We start from the raw sequence: 14,163 nt of genomic DNA on the forward strand, positions 1-14,163 counted from the left end.
AGAACCCTACCCAGTGGATGCCCAAAGCATAAAACCCCAGTGCATTCCCTCCCAGAGGGTGGCTACCCTCCAGAAGACATGGGGAAATCATAATATCCCACATGTGTATATACATTTTCACTAGTTTTGTGCTCAAGCTTGTGTTCAATAATTACCTTTTAATTTTACTCTTAGAAAACTAATGTTTAGAAAATATATCTGAAGTATTGGAATCTGAGCACCTGGGTGGCTCAGTCAGTTAAGTCTTTTTTTTTTTTTAAGAAGTTCTTTAAGATTTTATTTATTTATTCATGAGAGACACAGACACAGGCAGAGGGAGAAGCAGGCTCTCCGTGGGGAGCCCACTGCGGGACTGGATCCCAGGACCCCAGGATCACACCCTGAGCCAAAGGCAGACGCTCAACCACTGAGCCACCCAGGTGTTCCTAAGCATCTGCTTTTAGCTCAAGTCATGATCCCGAGGTCCTGGGATTGAGCCCCACATTGGGGTCCTTGCTCAGTGAGGAGTCTGCTTCTCCCTCTCCCTCTGCCTGCCGTTCCCCCTGCTTGTGTTCTCTCTCTGTCAAATAAAATCTTAAAAACTAGTCATTATGAATGTTTAAAAATAGTAATAAAGTGTAGGAATCTGCTGTGGGCCTATCTAGGACACTGAGACCTAATCATGAGTATATGAGCTGAAAAGAAGGTTCTGGAAAGGTCAGAGCAAAAAGGCACGGTGGCAGCCATCAGGCTGAGAGCATTAGCTTGCACCTGCTGAACTCTATAACTAATGGGTTTTGTGTTGATGACTTCCTGCCAAGCTTCTCCCAAGCCTCCTTGCCGATTGCATTATGCCCTGGTGATATTCATTACAATTTTTAGGAAAATGGTGCCTGGCATCCCTGATTCCCTCTCTGACTCTCTCCTTGTCCTGATGTGTGAATCTAGTACCATAATGAATATTAAAACATATTCCAAAGAGCATGCGGCTCCTCTGCTGGCTCTCCCTCCAGAGCAGGTGTTTGACCTGCAGAATGAAAACATAAAAACCTTACTACTTTACGGATTTTTTTTTAAAGATTTTATTTATTTATTTGACAGAGATTACATGAGAGCACAAGCAGAGGGAGTGGCAGGCAGAGGGAGAGGGAGAAGCAGGCTCTCCGCTGAGCAGGGAGCCCAATGCGGGACTTGATCTCAGGACCCTGGGATCATGACCTGAGCCGAAAGGCAGCTGCTTAACCGAGTGAACCACCCTGGCGCTCCTATGTAGAGTCCAACTTCACTTTTTATATGGTTCTCCATGTGCTCTGGCCAACTTGGAAATTCATATCAGTCTTTAGATTCACAGAGGATGACTGGCCAGGCGTGCAAGTAATTTTTAAGTGTTTACAGAGGACAGTTTCCAGAGAAGGGCTCTGAAGACCATAAGCAGCAAGGATGTCAGTTCAAACCTTACCCTCTGAGGACTCTCCCTGCCCGCCCTGTCGCCCCCCTAAGGAGAACTGAGGTTCCCTCCCTGGTGCCCTGTTACCACTCCGCTCACCCCTGACACGGCGGTTAGCAGCTACCCTGGGCCTCCCACCTCCTGCCTGCAAGATCTCTGAGGAGAAAAATGTGTCTCGTGTGTTTTTGTGACCCCGGTTCCAGAACCCACATGTAGCAAGTATATATGTATGCGTATCTGTATACATAAAACATTTCTTTATGTGTTTGTTTACGCGTATATGTATTATATATACGCATATGTTCACATTATTATATATGTACGTAATATGTATGTAATTTCTTGACCTTCACTACAGGCACTTTTCTTTAAGTTTATTTTTTTCTTAGTAATCTCTACAGCCAACATGGGGCTTGAACTCACCGCCCCGAGATCAAGAGTTTCATGCTCTTCCCCTTGAGCCGGCCAGGCATGCCTACAAGTACTTTTAAGTACATTATTTCATTTAACCCTCAAAATAACCTTACAGGGTAGATGCTATGCTGTTAGTCCTCATTTTACAGATAAGGAAGGAAAGGTTAAATAAATTACCCAAGGGCACACAATTCACAAGTGAGGGGCTCCTATTTGAATTCAGAGTTGACAGCCCGCGTGTTTTTAACCACGAGGCCAGAAGGGCCGCCACCACTATTTATTCAGCCGCTGCTGTGTGCACCTGTGGAATGTGTCTCATGTTCGCTGTTTGATTTTCCTCACAGAGGATCACAACGAAGAGTAGATCGCACTTGAAAATTTTAAAAACTGAGGCCCAGGGAGCTTATGGAACTCAGCCCATTCAGCCCGGCCTCGCCCCCCCACCCCGCCGCCCCCCCCACCGATCACCTCAGTCCTGGGAGAACCGGGGACAGCTGGACGTAAACATGATTAACAAGAAGAAATGATGACAGTGATGCTGACCTATTTCTTTTTTCAGGTTCAGTCATTTTTAGCATCACTCGATGGAGAGAAGCTGGAACTCTTAAAAACTGACCTAATTTCCATTAAAGACATCTTTGCAGCCAAAGAATTGGAGAATGAAGACACTCAAGAACAAGGTAAAGGAAAATAAGCAGTGAAACAGCCAAACAAGCTGTTAATAAAGATCGCCCTCTGAACAGGGCAGGATTTCATTCAAGTGCTCCTCCTCCTCTCCTCCCCACGCTCTGTGCACCTGCTCTCGTGACAGGAGCAGGTCACGTAGATCTATGATCCTCTCTCCTGACAGAAGCATCTTTATTGCCGTGGTGGGTGGCACAGTTCCTGGCACATCACAGGCGTGCGGTACACACAGAGGGTTGAATGAACCGAGATTGCGGTGGGCCGAGCCAGGCCCTGATGACTAGAGCTTATACTCTGAGATCTAAGTTTTTTATCTGCATGCGGTGAGCAGCTCTCTCAATGGATTTCTTTTTATGTTTTTTTTTAAAGATGTTATTTACTTATTCATGAGAGACACACACAGAGAGAGGCAGGGACACAGGGAGAGGGAGAAGCAGGCTCCATGCAGGGAACCCAATGCGGGACTCGATCTTGGGACTCCAGGATCACACCCCAGGCCAAGGCATTGCTCAACTGAGCTGAGCCACCCAGGCGTCCCTCTCAATGGATTTCTTGTTACATTCTTCTTACTACGTTTCACTTATATGTGTAGGAGTTAAGGTGTATTTGTAAGTGGCCTGCTGTCCACCTAGAAAATGGGGTTCTGACAATGGCACCCAGGGCCTTGGGGCGTGATGTGTCAGATTGTCAGTCACTGCATTGAGCCAGGTGCATGCCCCTGAGAATCCTCCAGCCACCCAATGGCCGGACCCCACGGAGACCAGGACCTGTTTTGTCTTCCCTGAGAGGGGAAAAAGAGTTTTCAAAGTTAGACATGCTTAAGACTTACTTGAGGTTGGGCACCTAGCTGGCTCAGTGGTTGAGCATCTGCCTTCAGTGCAGATCCTGATCCTGGAGTCCTGGGATCGAGTCCCGCATCAGGCTCCCTATAGGGAGCCTGCTTCTCCCTCTGCCTATCTCTATGCTTCTCTCTCTGTCTCTTATGAATAAATAAATTTTTACAAAAAAAGAGTTATTTGAGGTTGCCCATTTAGGAACAGAAGATAGCAAAACCTTTGCTGTGTACAAGGAGAGTGATTTCTTACTGGTATTATCACCTACCCCTGCAACCACAATTGTTTGAGTCATGCTGACACACAGGTCAACCATGGACACACAAGGCTGGCTTCTCCTAGGACTGTCTCAAAGGTCCATTTGAAACATTTTCACCACTAATTGACTGCATTGGCCTAGAGCAAGTTATATAACCTTTCTGAAACTCATTATCTGCACCTATAAAACGGAGACACTGATGCATATTCCCCAAGGCTATTGTGGGGCTCAGATTAGATAACGTATGTAAAGGTATATTGTACAGAGCTTGGCACACAGAACTGCTCAAAAATGTGAGCTGGTATTGTTATTTCAAGTGCTAAAACAAGGTGGGGAAAATAGCAAAAGTACGATAAACCATAGCTTTTATTTACGATTGTACTTGCTGTTACCCACACGCAGAGTACCGATCATGCTCATTCATCCCAGTTGAGTAGCTGGAAGTGTCTTTGTGTCCAGGTGTGTTGCATCCCTTTAATCGAAGCTCAACCTGGAGAGCCAAGTGCTTCAGCCTCAACGCTCAGGGCAAAATTATTCTAAGCATTTGCAAACTGTTATTTAAATACCATCTCCGGCTTTAGTCTCCCATACTGACCTTATGTGCCTTCAGTTTAATGAGATTTATGCTCATTGCATCAAAATAGAAGACTCAATTATACTGAAGAATAGACAGAGGCCAATAGCAAAGAGGCTGTTGGAGAATAATGTTTTGGGGCATTTGTGTGTTTCACAAGAGTCACAACGGATGACAGCCTCTGTTTTAATAATGAGAAACTAAGACGCCAGCCATCAGAGTTCATACAGGTATTATTATGGGCCCGCGGTGAACCAGTAGAGCTGCCTGTTTTCCAGAGTAATGATCACCCAAAAAGATCCAGGTTATTTTTCTTTGGTTTCCTGATTTTTAAGGGAGACCTTGATCCTATAGGGTGTGTCATTCAGAAAGGGTAAAAAGATCCCAGATTTCTCCTAACATCCAAGCGATACTGTTGCCAGTGCAAGTCATCCCCAGCTAGCACAATTTCTTAGAGAGGAACCTTGATTCAATACTTCTAAATAGAAAATGTTACTACCTCTGATGTGTTCCAGTCTTAATATAGAGCCTCAGTAAATTGGGATTTTTTTTTTCATATGACAAAAAAAAAAATGAAGTCGTGAACAGCATGCTTAAGAAATGGTAGACTGGTCTTTTCTTAAGTGACAGTACCCTGTTATCTCCCAGAACATTTCCATTTTCCCAAAGGGCATCTCCAGATTATCAAAACACTATTAATTTTAATTAGCTTAGTTTAATAAATAAATGTCAAACACGTAAAGAAAAACTGGGAGGGAAGAATAGCAGGGTTGTCATTAAATCAATCCAATTAGGATAGTGTGACAACTCCAGAGGTGGAGGGATTATCTAAAAGCTATAAAGAGGAATCTATCTCATTAGTGGGGGTGAGCGGACAAGCCAGGAGGAAAACTCGGGGAGAAACCAGAGCATTTTCATCCATTTTTTTTTCTTGTAAGCATTTACCTTTCTAAAAGCCTCTTAACACCTTAATAATTCATTTGCAAGTGTTGGAAAAATATAACAAACTGTCATTTTTAGATAAACTCCATATTGGACTCCTCTGCATTTGATAGCGTTAGCTAATGATCTGCAGGTTTGTCTTTCCAGCAGCATGTAATTTTATCACACTGCCATGGGTCTCTAATTTGGTTTACCACTGTTGTGAAGAGATTTTAAGAGGCTATTTTCTATTTTTATTGCCTTGGTGAAGATCTGGACCATATGTACGAACCAAGAGCTGTAGTAATAGGTATTCTTTATTGCAACTTTATTTATCATCTGTTCTTATCCACTTCCATTTTTTTCCCGTGACTTTTTTCCCCAAAATCTTTGCTAAAAGTTTGCTAAAAGTTAAAACCTTTCTGTTTTATAGAATGTACATTTTTAAAATATTTATTTATTCATGAGAGACACACAGAAAGGCAGAGACATAGACAGAGGGGGAAGCAGGCTCCCTGCGGAGAGCCCGATGCAAGATTCGATCCCAGGACCCCGGGATCACAGTCTGCGCTGAAGGCAGACACTCAACCATTGAGCCACCCTGGTGTCCCCCAAATGCACATTCAAAAACTGGAGCTATACAGAGTCCTGGCATCCTAATTTATTGGTGATGATTCCCCAATATTTTTAAGCTCTCAGTGTTTATATCTTTGTAGCACATAACAATATAGTTAGATAAAACTAGTGTTGACAAAACACTTTCACATTTGTTGTATGATCTGATCCTTACAACAGTGCTACAGCTGAGATGGGTGGGTTTTATTAGCCTAAATTTATAGGGGGGTGTGGAAGCTCCGAAGACCCATGAGTAGTCCCTGCAGGCCACAGAGTCTCTGAATACAGGAGCTGGGGTTAAAACCCACACCTAAGCCAGGGCTCTTTCTGCCCTGCAGCGTTGCCTCATACAGAATGAGAAGGACCAAGCAGTTTGGGAATGAGACCTAGGCCATGCTGCCCAGATATGTCCCTGCCCCCTCTTACTTTGCCTGCTTAGAGAGGAAGAGACTAAGACCTCTGCCCAGCAGAGAGAGTGTCTCAGCTTTGTGTGTGTGTCTCTCTCTCTAGTCTTCCATCTCTACTTCTTTTACAAGTAGCTAATGCCTTCTCATTCTTGAAGACTAGGTTCAGGTATCACCGTCTCCAGGAAGCCTTCTTAATACCCCTCTGAGGACAAGATTCAATACTGGAAAAGCCTCCTCAATCAGTGCACTTACCTCTTTGGATTATAATGATTTGCTAGTGTCCCCTTCATCCTGAACAAAGACAGCCATCTCTCTCCCTCCACCCCCAAGGCACACACCTCTCTGCCCCCCCGCTGCCACCCTGAGCAAGCCCAGGAACACAGCCTCCTGGACTTTGCACTGGTGAAGGCTCTGGCTGGAAATCTCTTCCTGCGCCCCATCCAGTGTTGCTCACCCCTCTCCTTCATCAGGTCATTAGTCAAATGGCACCGTGTCAGTTGCCCACTTGCTTTCCAATCCCCTGTCCCTGTTCCTCTCCTTGGCTTATGCTTCTCCATAAAACATATCACCTGACATATATGTCTTCTCTATTCTATTTATTAATCTGCCCCCCCCCCCGAGGATATATGGATTCAAGGTGATAATAAATGGATGAAGCCAAATGTTTTGAACAAAGACCTACAGGTTACCCTGGCTATCTTCACGGGCTGCTAATTAGCCTTTTGTCTGTAAAACAGGAAAGAGCACATGCACACAAGTGTTAGATACAGTTTTTCTCACATGGCTTAGCTTTCGCTGAAGCTACTGCCTTCACCCACTGATGTGAGCCAGAGTGTTTTGAGATCGTGTAATCAGGGCAGATTAATGATGCTTTTATTTCCCCCAAAACTGGTGGTTAACCCATTGTGGAAACAACTCTTTAGCACTTTGCAACTCTAAAAATGACTTCAACCCATAGATATAAATGAGGAAAAGAAGTAAGATTGTAACTTAAAAATCCCTCTTTCCGGCCCACCAATGACATCAACTTATTTTTATTTGATGACATATTATGCATAACATGCATAACATGGTCTGTATGTTATTCTCTATAATTTATCAACAATTTATTTAATAAATACTCATGTTAGTACCCACTATGTTCCAGGCACTGTGTTAGATGCTCTGGATTCAAGAATAAGCAGAAACAAATACCATGTCCATCCTTAGATAGCTCCCATTCTGGAGTGAAGGCTATTAAGAAATATTATAGGACCAACAGGTGTCCTCAGAAACCTTGTTTCTCCAGAGACACAGTGTAGTTACATCAGATAGTGTATGGCCCATGGAGACTGGTTCTGCTTGCCCAGCACTGGGGCTCTGTGGACATAAAAGGGTGCCCTGGGTATTATTAGGGTTGCAGTGCTCAGCATAGCAATCCTCCAGGGCGTGAATACAGTGTGGTCCAGGTCTTTTAGACCCGAGATACAGCATTCATTTGTTCATTCAGTCATTCCTTCAACAAATAGCTGCTGATCACCTGTAGCTGTAAATAAGACAGATAAGTCCCCTCCCCATCCTCATGCTGCCTTCAGGCCAGCCTGGGACACCCCAGCTAGAGCATCGAGCAACAGGGCTAGGGCAGCCCCTCACACTGCAGCAGCCGCCTGCTTGACTGCCATGCTTATAAGTGGGCAGCTCCTAAGCTGCCCTCTGCAGCCAGGGCGGGGATGGGGGTTAGGGGGCAGGCTGCTGCAGCCCCCACTTCTACTCTGACTGCAGGCCATCAGGTCAGGGTTGCTGCCACATTTTGAAGGATGAAAAATAAATCATGCTTCTTACTTCTGTCATTTTCTATTTCCAGCCTTAGAAGAAAAGGGAGAAGAATTTGCTAGCAGGCTCACAGAACTTCTCTTTGAATTACATGTTGCAGCCACACCTGACAAACTCAATAAGGTCAGCGCTGTCCAAGTCTGAGTTCTTATTTGTTGGTGTTCTTTTTAAAGGTATTGCTTATAAAATTCAAGTGATCCACCCAAAATGGAAAAACCCCAAACCCCGAATGGCACAGGAGGGAAGGAGAGTCTGAGCTCCGTAATTAAGATCCCAGGAGGCAACATAATGAGGTGTGAGAGGAGAGAACGTGCAAGACTGTGCCACAAACCAGGCATTTTAGTTGCAGCCCCCTTGTAATTACCCTGTGGCCTTGGACAAGTCACTTCTCCTCGAAGTAGGACTGTATATCAGAGCAGTAGGTATCTTCAGCGCAGGGGAAGGAGGAGGGGTGCAGAATCACTGTAAGAGCTTTTTCAGATTCCACCTCCACTCCCTGCCTGGGGTGCCATGTGAGAATTCAGCAGAGAGAAGCCCATTGGGCAGGTCAGCCACATGCCCCGCCCCATATCCCAGCCCTACCCCTACCCCAATGCTGGTGCCACATGGTGCCCAAGCACGATCCAGCTGTCAGTCTGGCTGCTTCTAATTGTATGTTCTGCAAGTTAGTAAATGGTCTTGCGGTGGAGATTCTTAATGAGGACACTCATTATTAATTACTTAAAACTGTGTATTTTTTTTCCCTATTCTCTCTCTCTCTTTTTTTTCCCTCCTCCTCTTTAGCAAGCAGTAGGTGACGCAGGCCCTCATTTATCAAGGTGGGTGAGAAAAGGGCAGGATGAGGCAGTGAGGGGGAGACATGAGTAATTTCTTTATCTCAGATAGAGGTCACTGATTCTGACAGGTCAGTGACTTGAACACAGTGGGAAATTGCCTCATTCATCTCTGTGCAGCACCTGCCCCTGCTCCAGGGGAGAGAGAGAGAGAGAGAGAGAGAGAGAAAGAGAGAGAGAGAGAGAGAGAGAGAGAGAGAGAGAGAGTGTGTGTGTGTGTGTGTGTGTGTGTGTGTGGTGCCTCCAACATCCCATGGGCCTGTTGACATAGGTGAGCTCTAAGATGAGAAGAAAGTCTAACATAAGCTCAGATACGACTTGCACTTAAGCAAACAGCTTTAAACTCCAAGGATCAAAGCTGGAGGAGTCTGCCCTTTGTAAATTCAGGGAATAACAGAGAGGCTGCTATGCCTGTTCAAGTTAGCCATAATTTTTTCGGCTACAGGTGTCTCCAACGGCACTTGTGTGAGATTAAACTAGTCACAGAGCAGCTCCAGGTCTTTCCAACAGCCTCTCTCCTCCCCTGGCATGACTGGGGAAGAGCAGAGCCATCCTTCATCTTCCCTGCTTGATACATTATTAGGTTCATGATACATTAAGGGCTTCATGAGACATATCAAATGAGGAAATTTGCTTTAGCAATGACCCTGGCTAAATCTCTAACCCATATATATATAAAAAGTACTGTTATTCTTTTATAGTTGGTCATGAAAAGTGAAAAATATACTATTGCTCTTTCAAGGTGACTGTCATTTTTATGCCTATCCATGTAGCATTTTACAGTGCTCCTTAAACAGGTCCTGCAAGGTTCTCTCCATACTTCCTTTCTGTTCTGTCCCCTTTCCTTACTTTAGAGTCACCAGAAGGCACCAACATGGTGTTTTTAAGGAGCCTAGGGAAATGCCCCATTGCTTTTTGAATGTACAGAGAACCACTGTGGAAGGTGTAGGGCAACTGGATTCTAGTCTGGGAATTGGAATTTCTTAGTCTCCAAATTTGCATAACAAATGAGTTGCTTTGGTTGGGGGTGCTTCACAGGCCATGAAGAAGGCTCATGACTGGGTGGAAGAAAATCAAGCTACAGTGCCAGTAGATATGATGGAAGAGTCGGAGGAGAACACTAAAGAGGAAGAAGAGGAAGAGAGGCCAGAAAATCCCAAAGAAGATAAAAAAGAAGGAACGAAAACTAAGACAGTTGAGGTAAATTTATTGGAGATTAGCCACCTAAAGAGCACTAATATGTTTTTTAAATATTTTATTTATTTATTCATGAGAGACACAGAGAGAGGCAGAGACACAGGCAGAGGGAGAAGCAGGCTCCCTACGGGAAGCCCGACGTGGGTCTTGATCTCAGGACCCCGGGATCACGACCAGAGCCAAAGGTAGACGCTCAACCACTGAGCCACCAAGGTGCCCCTAAAGAGCGGTAATATTACTTTAGTTTTGTTAGCTGAATTTCAAGTGAGCAGAAACCATTTCATTTTCGTTTGTACCCTGTTTCAAACAGTATAGAAATATGAGGATTAACGTGATAAACACTAAAATTTCTCAGTGCCAAGACAATTCAGGACTTAGCATAGATATTGTAGTTTTTCTCCAGAGCTTCACGATAATAATTGAAAGGAAAAAAGGAAAAAAAAAAGATCTTTAAGAACATAGTTGATTTATCATTAGGATAAAATTCCATCTGATATGCAAATATGTAACTGTAAAATGTCTTGATGCCCCATAAACTAATGAGGTAATTGAAGCTTTTTTCCAAAAAATTTCACGGCCGTAGTTTTTAATCTGTAATTTAATAAATTTATGTGTGCATAATTTATAGCCTGCCTGCGTTCACAAATGAGTTTGCAATAACTTCATCTCTACATTAAATTTCCATTTCAGAGAAAGTAACTTTTTTTTTCTTTAAGATTTTATTTATGTATTTGTGAGAGAGTGAGTGGAGGGAGAGGGATAGAGAATCTGAAGGAGACCCTGCGCTGAGCGTAGAGCCCGATGAGGGGTTCAGTCCCACAACTGTGAGATCATGACCTGAGCCAAAACTAAGAGTCAGATGCTAAACCGACTGAGCCACCCGGTGCCCCACGAAAGTAACTTTTTAAATCACTTTAAGGACAAATGGCCATTGAGGTTTATTTATTCACTTGCCCTTCTGAGCACCTGCCTGTAGTGTGTGCAGAACTGCTCTGAGAAGTAGGGACACAGCTGTAAGGCTTGCATGTCACCTGGGACCTGGAAGCAATGGCATTTGATGGCAGCATTTTTACTTAGAAGAGTCTCAGATAATCTTTGGGTAAACTTTTCAGGACATTTTTTTCAAGAATTACATCTTTTTTTTTTTTTTTTTTGACATTATAGGGTTGTTGTTGTTGTTAAGTAAACTCTATCCCCAATGTGGAACTTGAACTCACAACTCAGAGGTCAAGAGTCACATGCTCTACCGACCGAGCCAGCCAGGTGCCCTGTGTCACAGGTTTTTTTTCTTTTAAAAAAGCTTCTGCTCGGTGAATAATTGTCTTACTTGCATTTGTCTATTTCAGGAAGTATATATGCTATCCATCGAAAGTCTGGCTGAAGTAACAGCACGCTGTATCGAGCAGCTTCATAAAGTAGCAGAATTGATTCTTCACGGGCAAGAGGAGGAAAAACCAGCGCAGGACCAAGCAAGAGTGCTGATAAAGTAAATGTTACTTTTAATTCTTATTTTTCCAGTTTTATGTACACGAGCCATTCAAATGCACACACACACACATACACAAGCACACACATGCACCCACACACCCTGGGCTACTAAAGATTTAAATTACAAGTTCTGAATTTGCATAACGTTGTTCTGTGGTCATCTTAGGAAATAGAGTCTCTTAGGAGTCATAAGATTCTTAGTTGAATCATGTTAGCAAGAATAATAATAATTAACTAGGATTTATGAAGAGATTTAAGGAAAGACACACTACATCATTCAAAGGTAAGTGTTTATTTTCATAGATCGAAGTCTTAGAAGCACGGACCTTTAAGGGAAATCGCATTTTTAACGTACTACAAGAATAGAGAAAGAACACCTGGATGCGACTTATACCGCTTTGCGTATTCTGAATTCTGGCAGTGATGGTTGTTGATGTAAGCCAGTTCCCTGTGGATTGCGTGTGTGTGCATATGTGCTGTCATATGTTATATTCTTCAAAATAGTAGCCATTATTATTAGTTTATCTAGTGAAATAGTCATGTGTATCAGTGTAACCTTATATACATGAAAATAGTTGGTATGAAGCATATATTAAAATAGTTGGTATGGAGCTGAAAAACAAGCTGTTAACTTTACCCGCATGACTGTATGCTGTGGTATAGAAAATTAGCACAGATCCAAGTACCTTCTCGTTACTACACAGGCACAGAAGTCAAAATAGAGCCTCCTAAAAATATATGAGTACAGGCACACACATCTCAATACACCCATTTGCTTCGCTAGCTAACTAGTCTTTGCTTATTACTGCATTTGGCCTTGTAGATTGGGGAGCAAATGTTTAGTCAGAGAACCTCCCAAAAAGTCAATGTTAGCATCTTTGTCCTACTGGTAGCACTTCTCCTCACTTGTAAGGATGTCTTACAAGTCTAGATTTCCCTATGTGAAGATGAAAGATATTTTTTTAAAGATTTTATGTATTCATGAGAGACACAGAGAGTGAAGCAGAGACACACAGAGAGAAGCAGGCTCCCTGCAGGGAGCCTGATGTGAGACTAGATCCCAGGACCCCAGGATCAGGACCTGAGCCAAAGGCAGGTGCTCAATCGCTGAGCCACCCAGGCATCCCCAAAATGAAAGGTATTATAAAAACCGTACAATCCTGCACTTAATGGACTTAGGAAGAATATGTACTTACTTCAGTGTATAAAAGGAAGAAGAAAAGGAAAAGAAGGAAAAGTTTAAAGTATTGAGGAAAACATCTAAGTGCTCTTTTATGTATGTGGCACTTGTTTGTAAAGGGAGAATGTTGAGAAGTCTCTAAGCATGTATATAGCAGGACCTTACTCTTAGCACCTCTGATTTCCAGTCCAGATTGTCTCAACCTTACCAAGTTGCCACGAGCAAAAGGTAACAAGACCTCACATTTGTCTGTATAATAAGTGCCTTTCCACCCATCTGCCCAAGGACATAGACAAAAATGGCTTTGGGCTATCCCTGGACCTTACTCCTGACTCTTTCTACAGCTAAGTTTTAGGTGCATGATTGGATGGATGGATGGAATGGTGGACAGATAGAACTCAATAAATCTAAATACATAACTTAGAACCCCTATTTATCAAAAGAAAGCTTACTTCTACTGATTTTACTAGATCTTTTTCTTGATTAGGAGTTACTGTTTTTCTAGTAGCATTTTAACCACTATTCATAAAAGTCATATATACTAATTATAAAAGAAAACAATACATTGTTACATTAACTGGGTTGTTTTTGGTTTTTGTCATCACCTGTGATGTCATAACAGACACTGCTTTGTTAAATATTTGTGCCGGTCTTGCATTCTTTTCTTGGGGTAAAGTCCTACAAGTCAAATGGCTAGAATAAACTTGAAGTTTGATTTAAGTCTTCAAACAGATTTTACAGGATCTTTATTACGAGGCATCTAATAAAAACATAATCAAGAAATCAAGAGACATCTGAGTTTGAATCCCAGCTCTGTCCCAGCATGTCCTAAACAAGTTACTTAACCTTCTTAAGGCGCCTGGATGGTTCAGTCAGTAGACATGTGGCTCTATCTCATGGTCATGAGTTCAAGCCCCATGTTGGGTGTGGGGCCTACTTAAAAAAAAAAAAGTTACATAACTTTCTTAAATGCCAGTTTTATCATCTATAAAATGGAGATATTAATGTAATCCATAAAGTCACTATGAGGATTATATATGATTGTGCATGTAAGAGTACTTAACATAGTACCTCAGTGAATGCTCCTTATTATTTCAAAATGACCAAAAGCTAGAGAAAAGCTACTTGGCAAGAGGCTTATACCTCTAAATGTATGGAGCTCAAGGTTCAAATTTTCCTGTATACACTTTTGATTCTAAAAGGAAGTAGGGTGAATTAGGTGATTATTCGTTAATTATACATGCAGAGAAAACGAGGATTCAATTCAACTGTGATTGTGAATCTTGGAAGATTGTTGAGGGACACATTTCTACAGAGCATCCTAAAACTTGTGTGTGTTCTTTTAAATGGAATATGGTATCAATATCAGTAATTGTCTTGATGGTTCAATTATTTGATCTGATGGAAAATTCCCAACCCCTTTTTTTTTCCTTTCAGATTAACTACTGCGATGTGTAAAGAAGTGGCCTCCTTATCAAAGAGGTTTATGAATTTTTTAACCACTGTTGGGGTAAGTTTAT

The 14,163-nt window shown here is 42.6% G+C and overlaps 1 protein-coding gene across 5 annotated transcripts in view; it reads left to right on the plus strand.

Annotated features, from left to right (window-relative positions):
• Positions 1–14,163, plus strand: part of FAM114A1 (family with sequence similarity 114 member A1) — a 70,510-nt gene that overhangs the window by 46,466 nt on the left and 9,881 nt on the right. For all 5 annotated transcript variants that reach the window (XM_055326637.1, XM_055326636.1, XM_055326639.1 and 2 more), the window contains 5 exons: positions 2,400–2,520; positions 7,977–8,068; positions 9,817–9,978; positions 11,322–11,461; positions 14,081–14,153. In XM_055326637.1, coding sequence (XP_055182612.1) covers positions 2,400–2,520; positions 7,977–8,068; positions 9,817–9,978; positions 11,322–11,461; positions 14,081–14,153 — 588 coding nt within the window. The remainder of the gene's footprint in view (positions 1–2,399; positions 2,521–7,976; positions 8,069–9,816; positions 9,979–11,321; positions 11,462–14,080; positions 14,154–14,163) is intronic.

This window comes from Nyctereutes procyonoides, unplaced genomic scaffold (genome assembly GCF_905146905.1).
Source record: "Nyctereutes procyonoides isolate TBG_1078 unplaced genomic scaffold, NYPRO_anot_genome, whole genome shotgun sequence".
NCBI classification, from domain to species: domain Eukaryota; kingdom Metazoa; phylum Chordata; class Mammalia; order Carnivora; family Canidae; genus Nyctereutes; species Nyctereutes procyonoides.